Source organism: Corticium candelabrum, chromosome 9, assembly GCF_963422355.1.
Source record: "Corticium candelabrum chromosome 9, ooCorCand1.1, whole genome shotgun sequence".
NCBI classification, from domain to species: domain Eukaryota; kingdom Metazoa; phylum Porifera; class Homoscleromorpha; order Homosclerophorida; family Plakinidae; genus Corticium; species Corticium candelabrum.
Window position 1 is genome coordinate 3,840,141 of NC_085093.1, and position 18,798 is coordinate 3,858,938.

Consider the following 18,798-nt stretch of genomic DNA (forward strand, 5'->3'; position numbering starts at 1 on the left):
CGCTGTTAGACACCATTTACCATCGCTTTTGATAAATACTTCCGAAATCATTTTAGTATCGACTTGGTCCAGACTAGAGTTCGCGCGCTCTCTGGTCTGGAAATTCGAGGCTAAGTGTCATCTCACTTGAAAGGATTCTTCAGTCACTCAATTCTTATTATAGAAAAATGTCGACCAGTGAGCTTTTGAAAGAGCTTGCAGGTTTGCGAGAACGCATTGACCACTTGGAACGAGAAAAAAGAACTGACGACATTTCTGCGAGTAGCAATTCCTCAAAACCGAGGCCACGAGAAGTTAGTCCGACGGTAAAAGCGCTAAGTAATGCGTTGTAGCGAGGTAGATGTCAGTATATACGAAATTGTAAATTTCCGGAAATGGACCGGAAGGCGGCTTCTTCAGTAGAGAATGGTTATTAATTTTATTTTTCTAATAGGCGGCACTGAAACGGCTCTTTGGCGACATGTCACTTGAAATCAAACCTGCAGAAAGACCATGGCAAGATGTTGCTGCAGAACTAAGAAAGACTCTTGTGCAAATGCTCGGAGCGGGAGGCAATCGTCGAAATATTGATGACACCACAATACTAAGACGTGTGCGTCAGTTTTATGTCGCACGAAGACAGACTGTAACTGCAGCCAAAAACACAGAGAAGAGACGTCGAAGACGGCAACAACTTAAAGTCAGCGCAGCGACTTACGTGAGCATTTTAATCTAGCTGATATATTAACGAATGCAATTCCTAGTGTAACAGTTTGCATTACCCAGAATTTAAATTAAATAAAACTTTAATTAAAGTTGATTTCACATATGCGTAGATAAATTACGGGTATGTAGTTGTACTCTGAGTAATCTGCATGAAGATGAAGAGTACTGTATATGCATGTACAGTTGGGTTTCTGTTGCAGACCTACAGGCGTCAGAAAGTGGCTGAGGCTATTAGAAAAACCAGCTTTCAGCAGACCAGAGACGTGTCATTGTTCAGATCTGCCATTCCCAGATTGACAGATAAACAAGTTTCGCCAGCACCAACTAGCAGCGATGAAGATGCTAAACTGAAGAAACAAAAGTTGCAAGTTAAACACCTGAAACGAATGAGAGAGTTGGCAGCAGTAAAGAGGCGAGTTCAAGACAAGGTGTGCCCGGACTGGAGACAGCAGGCAGTCGAAGAAGGCTTCTTAATTAGTGGTATATTTGAGACAATCATGTGTCATAATCTCTAACAGACAATTGGTCAGACTACACACACACACACCACACACACACACACACACACACACACACACACACACACACACACACACACACACACACACACACACACACACACACACACAAACATATGTAACCCTTGCATTTAAACTGTTAAAACATTGCACTGATGTTGTGTTTGTTACTGGTAGATTCAGGAGAAGAGTCGAGTGATGCAGGGGCCAACTGCAGGTGCATTGCTTATTTCAATTGCTGGGATCGAAATACTCTAACATAATCGTTGTTTGAAATTGTAGTGAATTAGCTGACAAAGACAATCAAATGTCAGGTATACCAACTAAATGCAATGGCCTCAGTGGCATGTGAGCACGTGTACAGTAGTAAGTTACTATTTTACTAAGTGTAAGGAAAAAGATTATCTTATTTTTACTGTACAAGCAAATAAGCAATAGTATTGGTATGCTATATGGGGGCGAGGAAGATGAAGTGAGCTACTTGTAACGCACTACATAATGCTATTGAAAATATTACAATCATGTACATTAGTAGACATGCATAGCATTGCCAATGCAAATTATTTTGTCAATATTGCACATGTAGAGTATGAAGCCGAATATGACGATTCTGATGTAATTCCTGCAACACCAGAACATAGTGCAAGTAAGTATATACAGAGTACAGTATGTCTAATGTTGAGTTTTGCTTGCGATAATTACATGTACATTGGTATAATACTGTTTAGTGTACGTTGTATGTACTTGTAGTGGCTGTATACTATCATGGAATCTTGTAGTTAACAAGATAATATATTCCTTATTATTGTGAATTCAGATTATGAGCATAAATCAGATGTACCGGTAGCTGTGACATCTCCAAAACATAGACAAGGTGAGTATTATTATATACTAGGATCCATGGCCCGTCTTTCGTACGGGCAAGATACTGTAGTGTAAAGATAGGTCTGTGGATACGTCACGTGCAATCTTTGTTGCGCGGTCCCGGATGCGCTGAATGAATTCGAATCTTGCTCTTCGCGCTTGTTTCAATCGAAATCGACACACTCCCCGTGTAGCGCTTGCTGCAGAGAACGTGTAGGTTGGATTCTGTGGAAATGCAATCAGAATTTGGAGAGAAACGAAAGTGATAGAAGAGTAAGTTTCGTCGGCAAGAGATATTCGATCGCTCGAAGCTTTGCGAAGGACGACGATGCATACGGTCTACACAGGACTGGTGCGGGCGTGTGTTCGAATGAACAGGAATGTGTAGCGTTTGCGTCGTCGAGAAATTTTACGCGGGGGTCGACCCCTCGAGAGGGGACCCGGTGCAAATTTTTTAATTTTTTTTACGCAAACCTTTCTCTGTGCGTGCCGAGTGTGCGTACCAATTTCGGTTGCGAACGGACAAAAGACGTGGCCCCCAAACGCGAACACACACACACACACACACACACACACACACACACACACACACACACACACACACACACACACAGACGGACAATTTGAGCTTTATATAGTAGATGTGCACACTATATTATGATGGCAACTTTTAATTTGAGCAGCTAGCATTTTGTTTGTTGATTAATATTATTGATATTAATATCACTTATAATGATATTTATAATTACTATTTTATTCCCGGGGAAAGCCTTGAGTACACATCTCATTTATATTAACAAATTAAACGGCATACTGGTAATTTGTTGTCATCAAGTCTTTGTTTCCTTACTACATTTCCAGAAGGATCACTCTGCTGTTATTTGCAACTACATAGTATCTGTATATTTCTGATGGCAACTTTGCGATTGTAATTTGTTATTATTCCAGATGATGAGGTCGATGATATGTTCGAAGATCTATTGCCTCGTGCAGCCAGCTTTGACGCTTTTCCATCTACACAGAATCAAGGTGACAAATAGGCATTCGAGTAACTGTATTTGTCTATTTAAACACTAGGTGTGCATGTATCTGGTGTTTATACCTACCCACGATTTTATTGCATTGCATATGTGGAATAGTCAATTGACCTCTTCCCAGCTCTGGGTACTTTGGTAGTAACTATTCAATAGTTATAACATGGGTGGTAGGGATGTTGGCGTGTTATAAGACTCCAAGCCGTGAGGGCTTTAAGCCTTATCACTGAGATTATTGACCGAGCTTCAGGCAAGGTTCAATTATCGAGGTGCTAAGTGCTTGCAGCTGTTATAAAGTTGACCTTCGGTGTTGTATCGCTGATATAACACCTGCAATGGACCAATGAGCGCACCTAAAGGTCACATGATATATTATAAATTTGTCAGGACAGCATGTGTCTGTGCCTATCACATTCCGAGAGCTTTCACTTTGTAAACATATAAAACGTTGATAAGAAGGTAGTAACCCAGAGCCACACTGAGACAAGCAAGCCACCTATGAAGCTCTGGAGGTTGGCAGTTTGATGGGCTGATGGCTAATTTAGCCCCAAGAATGTCATCTTTTGTTAAACGAATCAGATTCAGCAATGAGTCAAACAATAAATTATAGTGTGAGTCAAATGTCATTCCATATGTGGTTGCTACCAATTCAAAGTCCTCATGGAAGGTCCTTTATTGTAATATACCGAACGATACAGTACAATAAGCGTCTACAGGACTGGTAGCACTATAACAGAAGTAGAGTTCTGGAGTACTATGTAGAGGTCCAGTCGAAGACTATACATCACAAATGATTAAAAGCACTATCTATCTATCTATCTATCTATCTATCTATCTATATATATATATATATATATATATATATATAAATTTTTATTTTATACACTAAGTGAGCAAGTCCCAAAGAGAGTCACTAGAAGAATGCAGTTGCAGACAACCGTGCACTAAACGAGCATTAAATAACCAGAGTTTCAGAGATAATTGTCCTATGAGGTTCTGGAAGGCTTGAGAAAGGGATGTTGTATTACAGGTGGTAGTCTTCGACGCGATAATCTTTAGAGTCTTCAAGCTTAAAGGTGTCCAATAACCTAGGGTCTCCAAAGCCATAGGGAAGAACTCTCTGCCAGCAGCAGTGACGATATCATCATGGTAGGCATCTTTTTCATTTCGCTCGCCAATGCGGCGGCACCTGCACTGGTTGCAGCGGCAACGATGTAGCTGGGTTGGAGGGAATTTCTAACAGTTACGTCAAAGAAAGCAGGTTTTCCATTGGTAAAATCAGGATGATAAATGTCATCTGGTCGATGAAGATCTCGGCCACCTATTCTCTGTTCCTTCTTTACTCCACTATTGTCGGTGTGGAGGGCGTACCAGACAATATCCCTCAAACTGTCATGTCGTTTTGTTCGCAAGGGGTCACTTCCATAGCTCAAGGCGTGGTTCCCAAACTGATCAATGATATTACCACACACACATCTTTGGGCATTTGGATGTGGTGGAAATATTGGTAATCCCAGCCAGATCCTATTGATGCGATGAAGTCATGTTTTGAAAATGCCAGCCCAAGTTTTCATTGGGAACAGCCCTGAGCCAGGCTCCAGCGTGAGTGGACGAGATGGTATTGACACGAGCAAGATCTCTTATGCTGCTGTTGTTTTCCAAAGAAGCATAAACCACGTCATCTATTTGGCCCTGAAATCAAGCCAGACTTGACACAATTTCAGAACCACATGCTGGAGCGTGGCTAAGAGCCGTTCCCAATCGAAACCTTGGCCTTTCCATGACCAGGGATGAGTTCTGTATTGCTGTTTGTTTATGGTTGGGCATAACTCTTTTTCCAGTACATCCTTCTGCTGTAAGGTGAAATTAAGTGTGGTCAGTTAATTGACGGTTTTGGTGACCATCTCCTTGTCAGACTAATTTACGGTCAAAACGTCATGACGTTTTCAGAGACATTATCTTCAATGCTTTATTGATAGATGACAAAGGCACTTCGATTCAAAGGAGCAGAGATTCTTGTCAGACACCTGTGATCGCACTGGAGACGTCTTCCACCCTAAATTTTTGACTGGTCGTCTTGCTTACTTTTGATATAACTGTACACAATTCATTCCAATCTAAATTTGTGTCAAGTTCAGCGACTGTCGCAGGTGCCGCCAGTCTGGCTGGGGAGATTGACAAAGACACCAAATATGATGACTTCTGCCAGCCTGGAAACTTTGAGAGCCATTGCTACCAAAACAATTACTTCAAACAACATTCCGTAATTTTCACAGGCCTACAGTAAGCTTATGCAGCAGCTGTCAGTTAGCTTGTGAAAGTTTAATGCTAGACTGATAGAAAGTAGACTACTTTTAGATTCAAATGACTGTTTTTGGGATTTGCCTGTTATGTCTGTTTCTTCCTTGTTATATATATATATATATATATATATATATATATATATATATATATATATATATATACATACATACATACATACATACATATATAATTTACATAGCAAGAAAATCCAACAAGTCATTGTTTGCATCTAGAAGACAACGTTGTAACATTCTATCATTGTACTTCCAAAGAGTGACAGAGAGTTGTTCCGTTAGATTCCTGACAGCCATGGAAAAAGGGATGTGTTTGCTGTAATTACTTTAGAAGCAATGATTTTCAGTGTCACAAGACTTGAAAATACAGATCATTGTTTTGACTAATATATATTGGTTAACTTAAAGGGGAACTCTCATGAAAATAGAAGTAACGTTCTCATGATAGTACTAAGTGGCCTGATTCTATTGGTACCTTTCTTTCTTAATAGAACTCTTTCTGAACGGAGAAATTGAGCTTCCAACGAGAGGCGTAACCCTATGGTGGTCGCCATTTTGAGATGATGACGTACGAAATCTTAACCTATTGCGCATGTGTTGTCATCAGAGTATATGGCGTATACTGTTTTGAGCCCGAATGTGATGACGCTGAGAGCAGTTCGAGTTCGGGAAACTCTCATGAAATTGATTCGGACACAGGGGACAGAATCCCCGAGCGCTTGGTCAACACAGACTGGTGCGTTATATGTCATAGTTGTATGTTCTATGTAAATCTTGTTTTACGAGCACTAACAACAGTTTCCTTGAGTGGTCTTTCACAGGTGGCAATGTTGGCTGGTAAAATCACTGGAGGTTGTCTGGCTTTGTGTTTTCGAAGAGGTTGTGGATTCAGCTGCCGTTTATTTAGAACTGCTTTAAGGATTCCCTGCAGATAGCCATAGCTCTTTGATTCAGTGATGGGCTTTGCAAACCAGATCTTGGTAGGTTTGGGAAAAACCACCTTGTATCTCACTTCTGCACTGCTAGTGGTAGCTTGCCTTCTTCCTGTGTTGTGGTTACGATCAAGTGCAGCCAGCTGTGTTCTTGCAAGCATCCCCTTGTAGCTGAAACGTTGCCTCTTAGAACAATATTTAGTGAGAAGAGCATGGTAAACTTCCAAATTACCAGTGTAGCTGAAGTCCGTTAGCTTGTCAAGGTCTTTCAAAAGCTTCTTGTTTAGGACTACCGACTTCAGTGCATCATGTGCAGGAGAACATTTCTTTAACCACTGCTTTCGTTGGCTCTCTTCAAGTGACAATTCGTTGTGTTCACACTTGCCAAAAGATGCAGCATTCTCCCATGAATGGACATTGATGGTATGGTAAATAATAGAAATCCATTTCTCTCTTAGATTTTCAGCTTGTCCATTACATGATTTTGATGACCACCACAAGTGATTTGCCACAGATCTTATCCGTGGAAGAAGGTTACTACAGCCCTTTGCTTTACCCAGTTGGGTTAACTTTTTGATAACACTTTTTGAAACGTGCCAAACATCATACTGATGATCTATATCAGGGAACTGCTTTTTCATGACAGATGTTATCTGCAGGTGTCTATCAGTAGCAATTTGAGCCACAGTTAAGCCTTTAGTTACTAGCTCATTGACTGATCGTAGAAACCCCTCTTTTTCCATCCCAACAGAATTGGAAACTTCGCTGACCTGCACCAACTGAAAATCAACAATAAGCCCTGTATCTTGCCCCACTAGAGTATATGTACAATATTTAGCGGAATATCCAGGGCTGTCACATCGCCCATCTCCCAGTAGGTGTAAAGGGTTGTCTTTGAAGTTTTCTAGTATAGATTCCTGGTGACTTTTCCACGTTTCATTAACCACAGGACACAGGTATTCATCTTGCATCGATAAAATGATGATTCCGAGATGAATTTCAATTTTATGATTTGAGCAAAGTGGCCGAATTTGCTGAATGTTCCTCCTGACAACAGAATCCCTGCTGCGGTTATAAGATTTCCGGCAGGTAGACCAGCAACAAGTGGTTGGGACTGCCAGTTTACATTATGCCCTTTTGAGCACTCCATATTTACTACTAACATTGTTCCACTTGTTGATTCTGATTGGCTGACTACAGAAGAGCCACATGTTGGGCAGAATCGGAACAGTTTACTCAAGGAATTTCTGAAAACAATAAATTTTTGGTCCTCTTGACCACCCATTTCGGTATCCGAATCTTGTGAAGTACAAGATGTGTCAAAGACGCAGTATTTCTCTGTTTCACTGTCTGTATTAGGAGAATGTGCCTCTTCATCAGACTCTGTGGACTGACAACTGTCAGTTACTGGCGTTACTAACCATGGGGCAATTTGTGGTGGCTGAAGTTGACTAGAATGCATGTTCTCGGGAATTGGTGAAGATTCTCTCACACAGTACGAATGTTCCTTTGTTTCAGCCAGGTCTCTAAGATCATATTGCGTTGAAGCATCACAAAATTCACGTGCTTTGGTTCCAGGAGAATTGTTTTCTTTGTCGATTTCTTGGTGGTGCTCATAATCATCATCAGAGTCAGACACTCTAGCAACCTTAGCATGTTGTTTCATTACTTCAGTAAGGGCCTACATCAACAGGGTCTGCTCTAAGTGACAGGTTGATTGAAACAGACAGTAAATAGTAACCCGATTGTGTCTTCGTTTCTGTCCTGTTGATCGTTGTTTTCATTTGGAGGTGAAAGTGAAATTGTTGGGACAGCATCTGGCTTGAGGTGAATTCGTGGTTTTGTTCCCAGTAATTCTGCTTGCAAATCTCGTTGAAAACAGTCCGGTTCGAAGTGTTCACTGCAGACCAAGCTACTACGTCTAACAGGAGGATTCTGTAATCGAAGCTTTGTCAGCCAGTTTCAGCAGAGGCTTGTTCCTAAGAGGTAAGTGATGAAAGCGCACACCACGTTCGCGATCTCCGTCCTTGTTGTTGCAACCGAACGCAATACAGTAAACCATTCTTTGTAATGTAATGGACAACTCACAAGTCAACGGCAGTAGATTAGCTGCAATATTACTTCTACGTAGTGAAATTATAGTCTCTACTCGCACATTACAACATGCCCTATTCAGTCAGCGTGACCGTATCAGGTCGTTTTCAGTCACGGCATTTGTTCCGCCCAGTCAACCTTGTACCCGTATGGCCTGAGGTAATAGTAAATGACATTACCACGCATCGTAGACGGCTCACACCCAAGGACGCTCTTAGTGAGCATCCAAGATACTGTGTTATTAGATGCTACATCCTTTCAAATTCTGACTGATCCTCGATATATCCTCGCTAAACAGAGCAACATACGCGAGTAAGATATTGTTACGTCATCATTTCAAAATGGCGACTGCCATAAGGTTACGCCCCATGTTCGAAGCTCAATTTCTCCGTTCAGAAAGAGTTGTATTAAGAAAGAAAGGTACCAATAGAGTCAGGGCACTTAGTACTATCATGGGAACGTTACTTGTAATTTCGTGGGAGTTCCCCTTTAAGACAGTTGCTCAATGTTATTTCTGTCAGTCTGACAGTTTCGTCTTTTGTGTCTGTACCAATGGAATAATAGCAGAATTACTTTTTATAGGTTTGACACAATTGACGCCTGTACATGTAAGGAGCAAAAAAAGGAAAACCTTGTCATTGAAAGAATGCAGCTGCAGGGGAAGAGACCAGCGCATAAAGGTTCTGCAAGAATTGACATGTAATGACTTTGTTGAGGACACATGCACAGAAAATTACTCTCACTGAGAAGAGCCAAGCCAAAGCATTTTGCAGAGGAGAGTAATATTAGAGACACATGATAATGACACTTACAAGTATTAGATAATATTTTAGTTATAACTGATTAATAATTAATTATAACTAATTATTAATTAATTAATAGCTGATTATTTGTAATAGCTGCACTACGTATAGTAAAAACCACGTTACCATTGTGTTTTAGCCAGCCTATGTTCATTCACTGTGCTTACAGGACCGCGTTAAATCTACTTATCAATCAGATATGTGATTATAGGACTGCGGCTGACCTTCTCTTGAATCATATAGGGTGTGATTATAAGACTGCCTCTGACCTTCTCCTGAATCATATAGGGTGTGATTATAGGATCTGTTTCATGCATATCTCATGGGTGTGATTTCTAAGAACCCAAGAATTCAATCAGAAATCTAGTACATGATTACATATACTGTTTTACCTGTGTGGTGATTGGTTGCCGATTGCTTTGTCAAAGTTATTTAGATATCAAGAGAGCAAATAGAAGAGCCTCGTAAACTGCTGCTGAAGTTTTATCAAATTTATGAACTTTTATATGGTATACACGTGTCTCGTATTAATTGCTGTGTTTAAGCTATACCATGCCTGTGATTCTCTGATTCATTGGAATGAGTGCATACATCCTAATTCATCTATCTTATCTTTTGAACTCTGAGCTTCTCTTTATATATAGGCACGAAAGCAGTGAAAGTACACCTTCTGCAGCGTTTGCCGGATGTTGTAGAGAAGTGGGGTGCTTTGTGGGGTCATTCCTGCTTTTGGTATGAATCCCTAAATGGATTTCTTAAAAGGTTTGTACACGGCACACGATTTGTTTGCAGCCAGGTATACATAACTGTGAATTACCCCACCAAGCTGCTTGTTTGTAACTTTTGATTGTTGTGTGGGATTTAGGTTGCATCAATTGTTATGATCATTAAGACCATTTCAGATGTGCTACCATCACCGACTGACCAGCTATTAGCACCACCTGTAGTTCGTTTGGCTACAAAATTTGGACTGATGTGGTATGTAAGCTTAATGTAATTATCAATTAATAGTAATGCTAATTAGATAAATTCAAGTTGCCATTTGCCTACACCTCTAAATTATCTGTTTATATGCGACCGGCCGAAGATCTCAAGATTTGCAAAGCAGATCTCTTTGTTGAGTGTACGAGTGTGCCTTGTGAGCATGTTGTGAGCTATAGAAATGTATATTTTGCTGTACTAGCAGGTCACAACTAACGTATTCGTCAGACATCGGTTGCTACCTGAACATCTATATCTGTTTTGTTCTCGTCTGCAGTCATTGCAAACTTTAAATTTGTACCTAAAGTATTGGATTTCTGTGTAGTACAGAGTATCAAGTGTTAGGAAATATTTATTGGCTCGATCGGATTGTAGCCTTGAAAACCACAAGAATAAATAGTTTGAAACTTTGCTGACATTTCTGATTCAGCATCAAATATTTTGGAACCGATGAATCTGATTTAGAAACTCTGCTATCAGATTTGTACATCGAGACATTCTTTTGTTGTAGCAGAAATGTTATCCTATATATGCATGTCTTCTAAGAGAACTGGGATTTGTTCTAGTTAATATCAACGGTCTTCATCTAGACAACATCATATATATGTCATCGAAATGAAGTATATGAAGCTCGATCTCTGTCGTGTGTGGCTTGACTTCTTTATGAATTTTTTTGAATAGTTTGTTTATATATGACCATATATTTGTGGATTTTGTTAGGTCCCCTTTCGAAGTGAAAGATTGTGTGAAAGTTTTTTGTCTACAGGATCTGTTTGTTGACCCAATCAATGTTGTTTTGAGGAGGCTTGGCAACGAGAAACTTTGTTGTGGTTCGCCTGTCAAAACTGTTGGGAGACTGAAACTAGCTGGTCATGTGATACAATCAAAGAAAAGTCACGTGACAAAGAAAAATTCTTATAATGTCGAATTTACCGAATGTCATGAAGAACAGCCGTTGTTTGGTTATGTATTACTCTTTATCATTTTTGGATGTGAACGGTTTTCTGTCATTCAACGGCTTAATTAAAATGAAGGAGTGGCCATTATTGCATAATGACGATGACTGCATGACTGATGTTGTTGATGCTTAGAGTAATCTTCGGGAGCCGATCGGAAAGCATTTAATTCCTTCTCGAGAGACTCGGGACTTGGTAGCAATTCCTGTAGGAGACATAACAGCTCAAGTAGTCTGTATGAAAATGTTAGGTTGAAGCTGTATTTTTTTGTGTCTCGATTTCTTAACATTATCGAGTGTGATCGAGTTGTGAAATACTCAAGAAATGGTCTCGAGCCGATTGTGTGTGCACATTGAACACTGTTATTTTTCTTGCGAGAACTTAATTATTGGTGTATACGTCGGTTAGCATGCACTTCTTCCATATTGTAGAATCGTGCAAAGTCGACCCCCTTCATGATCTGTAGATCTCCGTTCTCTTAATTAATTACGTTAATTAATTAATCAGAAGACATGCAGCCTATATAGCCGGTAGCTATAGGATAGACAACTGGCGTCCTATCCTGTTTGACGACGATTTGGATGTGTTGTATACTCGGGTTTTCACATGCTTACATTTCATGCCAATTGCTTAGCCCGGCCTATAGCAGCCGGCTGGCTGATCACGAGCAAGCTAATTACAACCGGTGCAAGGTTTCTAGCTAGAATAGTGAAGCGCCAGCATTCTACAAATTCAAAATTATAACTATATTAAGATCGACATGATCATCGACTAGTGGCACGTTTTAGTTGTTCGAATTCGAAGCGGCCTCACGACGAGATCGTTTCGACTAGGCAACGCTCTGGACACGCGATGAGGCCGCGCTAGTACGTCGATATTGCAATCGCTTCGGATTCGCCATCGCTTCGAATTCGATCTGAAGACGCGAATGTCGAAGCGAATTCGAGGCGATTTGCTGCTACCCGCTGTGAACTCGCGGCGCGACTCCGTCACGCGATATATATATATATATATATTAATTGTTAGATTAAAAAATATAGTCTAGATGCCACGTATCCTGTGCATGAGAGAGAAGAGGCGGGCGGGCGGGCGGGTGTGGGTGTATAACACTGTATATACACGCCTACGCGTCCCACGGCCATTCAAGGCTACAACATATCCGAAGGAAGTGGTCAAATTGCTGACGTCACGATGTAGACGAAAACCATCGAGCTACACACAAGTTCTGTATATGTGCATGTATATCTATAGCTAAAACACACAATTCTTCACAATTTACAAATGACAACAAATAATTAACAACCAAACTATGGATAGGAATAACAAGCTAGAAAGGCAAATCCTGATCTGCAGCCCTCGAACAAGATATTTTTGATTTGAAAAGAGGAAACGTAGACGACGATTGTCTGTGATCCAGAACACTATAGCGGTTTCTCCCACCTTCCCTACCGCATGCATTGTAGTGCTCGAGAAGGCGACGGTGTTTGTGTCGCAATTTCCAGTTTCCTGTCTAGATTTTTGTGTGGTTTGCATGCAATTACGAGGTTCCTGCTGTTGCGATGAGCCTTCACTATATAAAGATAACAAAGCAGCTCGAAAGTCATTACTCGTCGACGGTCTGATCAGCTCGAGTCGATCGCTCTCTGTGAAGATGATGACTCTGCGTGTACAGATCCTCTCTCTCGTTTCTGTCTTCTTCGTTCTGCAGACAAATCCCAGTTATGCCGTACCGATCAATGTAGACGAAGACTTTTTGAAACCTCTCTGCGAGAACCCGCCACCGGTTTTACGACTCGTGTGCAAGAGTCTGTTTGGTGTCACGTGTCCGACACAAGCCAAGTTGGGAGATTGGGCATACAATGGTAGAGAAGTCGACGGCTCGCTCAATAGCACCGCCGCTAGCGCTTGTCCCGGCGTAAGACTGCAGACGTACGAAAGAACAACGAATCTCTCGACTATTCTGTCTGAATGTCGTTCAAAAGTAATCGTCCAAACAGAAGAAGAATACCGATGTGAGTATTAAACTATCTCTAGAGATTTCAAAATAACATAGTTGCATACAATTTATTCGACATCGCAGGTCCACCTACTACAAAAGAAAAGGCTGCTGCTCTAACTCGCATATTTGGAAGCTTTGGGCCACCACCACCTCCAGTCGTACAACCATCGGCTGCTGCTGCGACGGTAGAGCCGACGACGGCACTCCCCGTAAGAGCAAAACGTCAAGAATGCTACTACAACGACGCCATAGACCTCGCCATTCTTATCGATGCCTCCGGCAGCGTTGGCAGCCCAAACTTCTACAAATCCGTCGAGGACGTAGCCACGTTGATCGAAAACACTTGCAATGACTTCAAATGTGGTTCTCCACAGATCAGAGTGGCCGTGGTGACGTTCGCATCTTCTCCCGTCACCGTGTTCGACTTGGCCTACTCGGCAGCAAACCACCACAATCGCCAAGACATAATCGACAGCATCCTGACAACACACTACACGAACGGCGGCACCGCGACACGTTCGGCTCTCGAGCACGTCCGTGACAACATTTTCAGCGCCAGTCATGGTATGAGACGACACAGTAAGAAAAAACTCATGGTACTGACAGACGGTAACCACAACGGCGGACAAGACCCCAAAGACGTGGCAGAGAGCTTGCACGAGCGACCGGGTAGCGATCAAGTCGACGTCTTTGCCCTCGGCATCGGCAGCGGAATATCGTTCCAAAACGTGAAAAATCTCAATCACGCCAGCGACTTGAACAAAATTCTTCCATTTTTGACTTACTCCTCGTTCGCCGAGTTCTCACAAGGAGTTCAAGTGGTCGCCGCAGATGCTCAAGCGAACACCAACTCGTGCTCGTCGTCGGCCTTCAAGAAATGAAGAACAAACGTGGATCTAGAGGACGTCGATTATCGTGTCGAACCAAATTTCTGTTGTTTTGTTAGTTGTTGAAATTTCTGTTTAGCAGTTCAAGTTCAACTTTATTGTTGGATACTATAGTGATATTGTCGCTATAACAGAGTCAGATTTCTAGACAATATAATTTAATGTTTAAGGATGCGTTTATTATATGCGGCTATATATACCTACCACGCAGATATGCGTGCATGCAACCGCTTTGTGAGCAAGCTCGTCGCTGTATCCGCCCCTGTACTAAGTATCCACGTGAGTGAGTCCTAAAAGTATATTTAGTATGTTTGGAGGTATCCTGCAACGTTTTCACTCATTCACCTTTAAATGTATGCATGGCGTGGCGTACGTTTCTGTCCGACGACCTCGAACAGTAAGACCTTTCCCCTTTCTCGCCGGAAGTGTGAGGGTGGGGAAGAATCTGGCTACTATGAAGGAATTCTATACTTGGAAAGGTAGGTACTTCTTTAAAATTTTGTTGAGGCTGACATCAAATCAGTACATTGTACAGCTAGTGAGCTTCGCTCCTGGCTATTCCATTGGTCATTGCCTGTCTTACGTGGAGTTCTCCCAACAGAATACTTTGTCCATTATTCTTTGCTGGCACAGGAAAAAGTGCCTCTACAATCAGGCCTAGGATTTTAGAGAATATTGTTGTAGACGTGCAAATCTGATATCTGGTTTGCTGAGTGTTAGTAATCATACCCGTCTGATTATAGAGACCATCGTAATTAGGTGTTAGATTTTCAAAATGATTGAAAGTGACTACACAATCAAACATATGATTGTAGAGTAGATTGTAGTTCATGATGCTATCGGTGGAGAATTAGAAGCAGTTTCTTCTTGTGAATCTACTGAAGATAGACAAAGAGACAGTGATCTGCAGCAGTCTCTGAGTCAGTGGTTTGCTGTGCTGCTGCTAAAGCTTCAATTAAAGTACCATGTTAGCAATATGGTGATGATTCCTTTTATGAAAATGTTTGGTTCGGATGGACCTGGTATAATGCCGACAAGCATAGTCCATCTCTGTTTCATCCGCTCTTTACGTGGTAGGTTCAGAACCGACATGAACATAACACCGACTTTATACGGTGAACGAGAAAAAGAACAAAACCAATCCACATTGAGAGTCAACCCAATACTGAATTCGTCACTAAAAAATTGACAGCCTCTATTGTCCTTCAACTGGCGCCATACGTTTCCATGCCAAACATCCCATATTCCTTTACGCAATGCAGGAGGCACATTGCCCGAATCATCCAGTGAAGCATCTAGCAAATCCACAAACTGCTGTCTCTTAAAGAAAGTTTTAGTAGCTCCGAAGGAGGGTAATAGCAAAATGTCTTGAAAGGAACCCATTTGAAATTGCCAAAGCTAAGATTCTTTTTGTAAAGAAGCGGCTCGTTGCATACTTTTCTACGAATTCTTTGCTGGCAGTGTTGCTCGCAACAATCTAGTGGCTTTACCATTTTGCAATCGTCAAAGATATACAAGTGTGAACACCCTGGACGGACAACATAAGTGACAGCCGATTTAGGATGTTTGCTAATCCGGGAACATGCAAGCAGTTTCTGCATTGTTGTAGGAAAACGGTGTTGCAGAGGATGAGTTACCACTGCTAGTAAGACCACAATAATTTTCATAAAAAAAATCATCACCATATTGCCAACATGGTACTTTAATTGAAGCTTTAGCAGCAGCACAGCAAACCACTGACTCAGAGACTGCTGCAGATCACTGTCTCTTTGTCTATCTTCAGTAGATTCACAAGAAGAAACTGCTTCTAATTCTCCACCGATAGCATCACGAACTGCATTTTCCATATCCAACTCATCAGGTATGACTTTTGCTGTTGATGGTTTAGTGTGCACGTGAGCTGCAGCTAAGTCAATCGTATCGTCAACAGATAACTTCTCAGTCTGGTCAGATGATCCCTCATCATAACTAAATATGCCTTGATCATTAATGAAGCTGTCATCCCTTCTGCTTGAAGTTTCATCATCTGATGTCTCTGAAGTCTCTGATGTCTCAAGTCTTGACATACTTTGACTGTTCATTTCAAACTCAGCGTCACTAGATGCATTCTGGTACACAAAAGCTACAGTTACCTGATGTCACACACACACACACACACACACACACACACACACACACACACACACACACACACACACACACACACACACACACACACACACACACACACACACCACACCACACACACACACACACCACACACACACACACACACACACACACACACACACACACACACACACACACACACACCACACACACAAACACACCACACACACACACACACACACACACACACACACACACACACACACACACACACACACACACAGACACACACACTCACACACACACACACACACACACACACACACACACACACACACACACACACACACACACACACACACACACACACACACACACACACACAATTGCAGTCCAGTTAACCAAAGAGCACATCTTTCAGAAACACCAAAATATTCAGAATCCCATACTTGAGACAGAATGGTAAGGTAAGTATGCCAGTACACTACAATTCTACTTACCTGATCAACCAAAGAATGCTGTGAGTGATCTTCATAATCTTTATTCACTGTAGATTGAAGATTTTCAAGATGCTCTGGGAGCATATCATGTACTGAAAGCCAGCAAAATTGATCAACACAAAAGGCTCTTTGGGTTTATTAATTAACTAATTTAATTAGCATTCAGTTGTAAAAACCTGGGTAATAGCTATGTAAAGGATAGTTTCAATAACTAACACCCCCACCAAACAATTGCTTTCAATAGCGTCTGACAAAGTGCGTTCACGTCTTCTGGTCGTCCCTTAGAATTAATTACCTTGTGCTGTGTCGGGTTGTGCTTGCGACGTCTGATCTAGACTCTGTTGCTCTACGTCGATATGTTCCATTACACCGAACTCAGTTACATGTCTTGATCGTGTAGATCTCGATACCACTTTTTTGCCACGGCTAATGGCACAGTAGCAAGTTACTCGTTTCGATTGAAGACACGATGTTACACCTCGAGCTCTCTTCGACAGCAATCTTTTCCTCCCGGACTTCATAGATGTGCCACGCTCACACGTAGACGTGAAGTTTAGTAGAAACAGCAACCGATGCCTCTAGCCACCACACAACGACTGCTACTACTGTACTAAGAAATTTTAGAGTAGCATACGCTGACCCTTTATAGTGTTTGTTCAATCTGGCGCACGTTAGATAGATATTTTGAACATGCGTACTAATCTTGTTAGCTAGGCGCCAAGGTTTGAAATTTACAGTGTCATCTAGCCTCGAACTTCCAGACCAGAGAGCGCGCGAACTCTAGTCTGGACCAAGTCGATACTAAAATGATTTCGGAAATAGCCTTTTTTAGCCAATCAGCTTCTACAACCCGAATCTCGGTTGTAAATTCTGATTGGCTTAGCAATAATTGGTTAGGCTAAGTGCACTAGCACCTGATTGCGCGCGTGTGAAATCGTCGTGGGCGGCTAAGTGCACGCCAGAACGATGACAAGACTCTGCATGCCAGAACAATGATCAGACTGTGCATACACACATCTTAGTTTTAGTTTCAGCTTCAGTTCTTTAATATTTTCAAGCTTGTGGTGAGAGGACATGCACAGCAGCGTCGCTAGACCATCACCTTTGACAACTGGTCGAGCGGTAGTCTCGCTAGCGGTCTGCCGAAGAATCAAAGAGTCGTCGTTTCATGCCGTCCACCAAGATATCGCCGCAAACACGGCAGACGTCTCTTCTTTGTTTGTGAGATCTCATGGCATTTACAAATGATATGTTGATCTAGGTAAAACGATCCTACGCTGTTAGACACCATTTACCATCGCTTTTGATAAATACTTCCGAAATCATTTTAGTATCGACTTGGTCCAGACTAGAGTTCGCGCGCTCTCTGGTCTGGAAATTCGAGGCTAAGTGTCATCTCACTTGAAAGGATTCTTCAGTCACTCAATTCTTATTATAGAAAAATGTCGACCAGTGAGCTTTTGAAAGAGCTTGCAGGTTTGCGAGAACGCATTGACCACTTGGAACGAGAAAAAAGAACTGACGACATTTCTGCGAGTAGCAATTCCTCAAAACCGAGGCCACGAGAAGTTAGTCCGACGGTAAAAGCGCTAAGTAATGCGTTGTAGCGAGGTAGATGTCAGTATATACGAAATTGTAAATTTCCGGAAATGGACCGGAAGGCGGCTTCTTCAGTAGAGAATGGTTATTAATTTTATTTTTCTAATAGGCGGCACTGAAACGGCTCTTTGGCGACATGTCACTTGAAATCAAACCTGCAGAAAGACCATGGCAAGATGTTGCTGCAGAACTAAGAAAGACTCTTGTGCAAATGCTCGGAGCGGGAGGCAATCGTCGAAATATTGATGACACCACAATACTAAGACGTGTGCGTCAGTTTTATGTCGCACGAAGACAGACTGTAACTGCAGCCAAAAACACAGAGAAGAGACGTCGAAGACGGCAACAACTTAAAGTCAGCGCAGCGACTTACGTGAGCATTTTAATCTAGCTGATATATTAACGAATGCAATTCCTAGTGTAACAGTTTGCATTACCCAGAATTTAAATTAAATAAAACTTTAATTAAAGTTGATTTCACATATGCGTAGATAAATTA

General features: G+C 41.7%; 3 protein-coding genes and 2 long non-coding RNA genes across 5 annotated transcripts; 2 read left to right on the plus strand and 3 right to left on the minus strand.

The window, feature by feature from the left end:
- Window positions 1-1,816: 1,816 nt before the first annotated feature.
- On the minus strand, window positions 1,817-6,172 carry LOC134184381 (uncharacterized). The gene is made up of 3 exons (XR_009970656.1): window positions 5,915-6,172; window positions 2,902-3,101; window positions 1,817-1,845 (listed from the first exon to the last, which is right to left on the minus strand). It is a non-coding gene; the product is annotated as an uncharacterized LOC134184381 (long non-coding RNA).
- Window positions 6,173-6,182: 10 nt separating this feature from the next.
- Window positions 6,183-7,348, minus strand: LOC134184379 (uncharacterized). The gene has a single exon (XM_062652055.1). It carries the CDS (start codon window positions 7,340-7,342, stop codon window positions 6,203-6,205), a length of 1,140 nt encoding a protein of 379 aa, XP_062508039.1. The 5' UTR covers window positions 7,343-7,348; the 3' UTR covers window positions 6,183-6,202.
- A 1,047-nt stretch (window positions 7,349-8,395) lies between these two features.
- On the plus strand, window positions 8,396-11,539 carry LOC134184380 (uncharacterized). Its single transcript, XR_009970655.1, has 7 exons — window positions 8,396-8,885; window positions 9,048-9,512; window positions 9,570-9,634; window positions 9,697-9,777; window positions 9,913-10,064; window positions 10,134-10,246; window positions 11,016-11,539. It is a non-coding gene; the product is annotated as an uncharacterized LOC134184380 (long non-coding RNA).
- A 918-nt stretch (window positions 11,540-12,457) lies between these two features.
- LOC134184796 (integrin alpha-X-like) lies at window positions 12,458-14,368 on the plus strand. Its single transcript, XM_062652545.1, has 2 exons — window positions 12,458-13,217; window positions 13,286-14,368. The coding sequence occupies exons 1-2, from the start codon at window positions 12,737-12,739 to the stop codon at window positions 14,083-14,085; spliced, it is 1,281 nt and encodes a 426-aa protein (XP_062508529.1). The 5' UTR covers window positions 12,458-12,736; the 3' UTR covers window positions 14,086-14,368.
- Window positions 14,369-15,073: 705 nt separating this feature from the next.
- On the minus strand, window positions 15,074-17,329 carry LOC134184874 (uncharacterized). Its single transcript, XM_062652638.1, has 3 exons — window positions 16,996-17,329; window positions 16,701-16,792; window positions 15,074-16,199 (listed from the first exon to the last, which is right to left on the minus strand). Exons 1-3 carry the CDS (start codon window positions 17,219-17,221, stop codon window positions 15,387-15,389), a joined length of 1,131 nt encoding a protein of 376 aa, XP_062508622.1. The 5' UTR covers window positions 17,222-17,329; the 3' UTR covers window positions 15,074-15,386.
- Window positions 17,330-18,798: the final 1,469 nt, after the last annotated feature.

Bases quoted from the DNA above. Each gene is read 5' to 3' on its own strand.
- LOC134184379 (XM_062652055.1), bottom strand. From the start codon at position 7,342: ATGCAAGATGAATACCTGTGTCCTGTGGTTAATGAAACGTGGAAAAGT.
- LOC134184796 (XM_062652545.1), top strand. From the start codon at position 12,737: ATGCAATTACGAGGTTCCTGCTGTTGCGATGAGCCTTCACTATATAAA. The intron at 13,218-13,285 runs GTGAGTATTAAA...TCGACATCGCAG, and splicing joins AACAGAAGAAGAATACCGAT to GTCCACCTACTACAAAAGAA.
- LOC134184874 (XM_062652638.1), bottom strand. From the start codon at position 17,221: ATGAAGTCCGGGAGGAAAAGATTGCTGTCGAAGAGAGCTCGAGGTGTA. The intron at 16,793-16,995 runs GTAATTAATTCT...GCTGGCTTTCAG, and splicing joins ACAACCCGACACAGCACAAG to TACATGATATGCTCCCAGAG. The intron at 16,200-16,700 runs GTAAGTAGAATT...TTTGTGTACCAG, and splicing joins AGCATTCTTTGGTTGATCAG to AATGCATCTAGTGACGCTGA.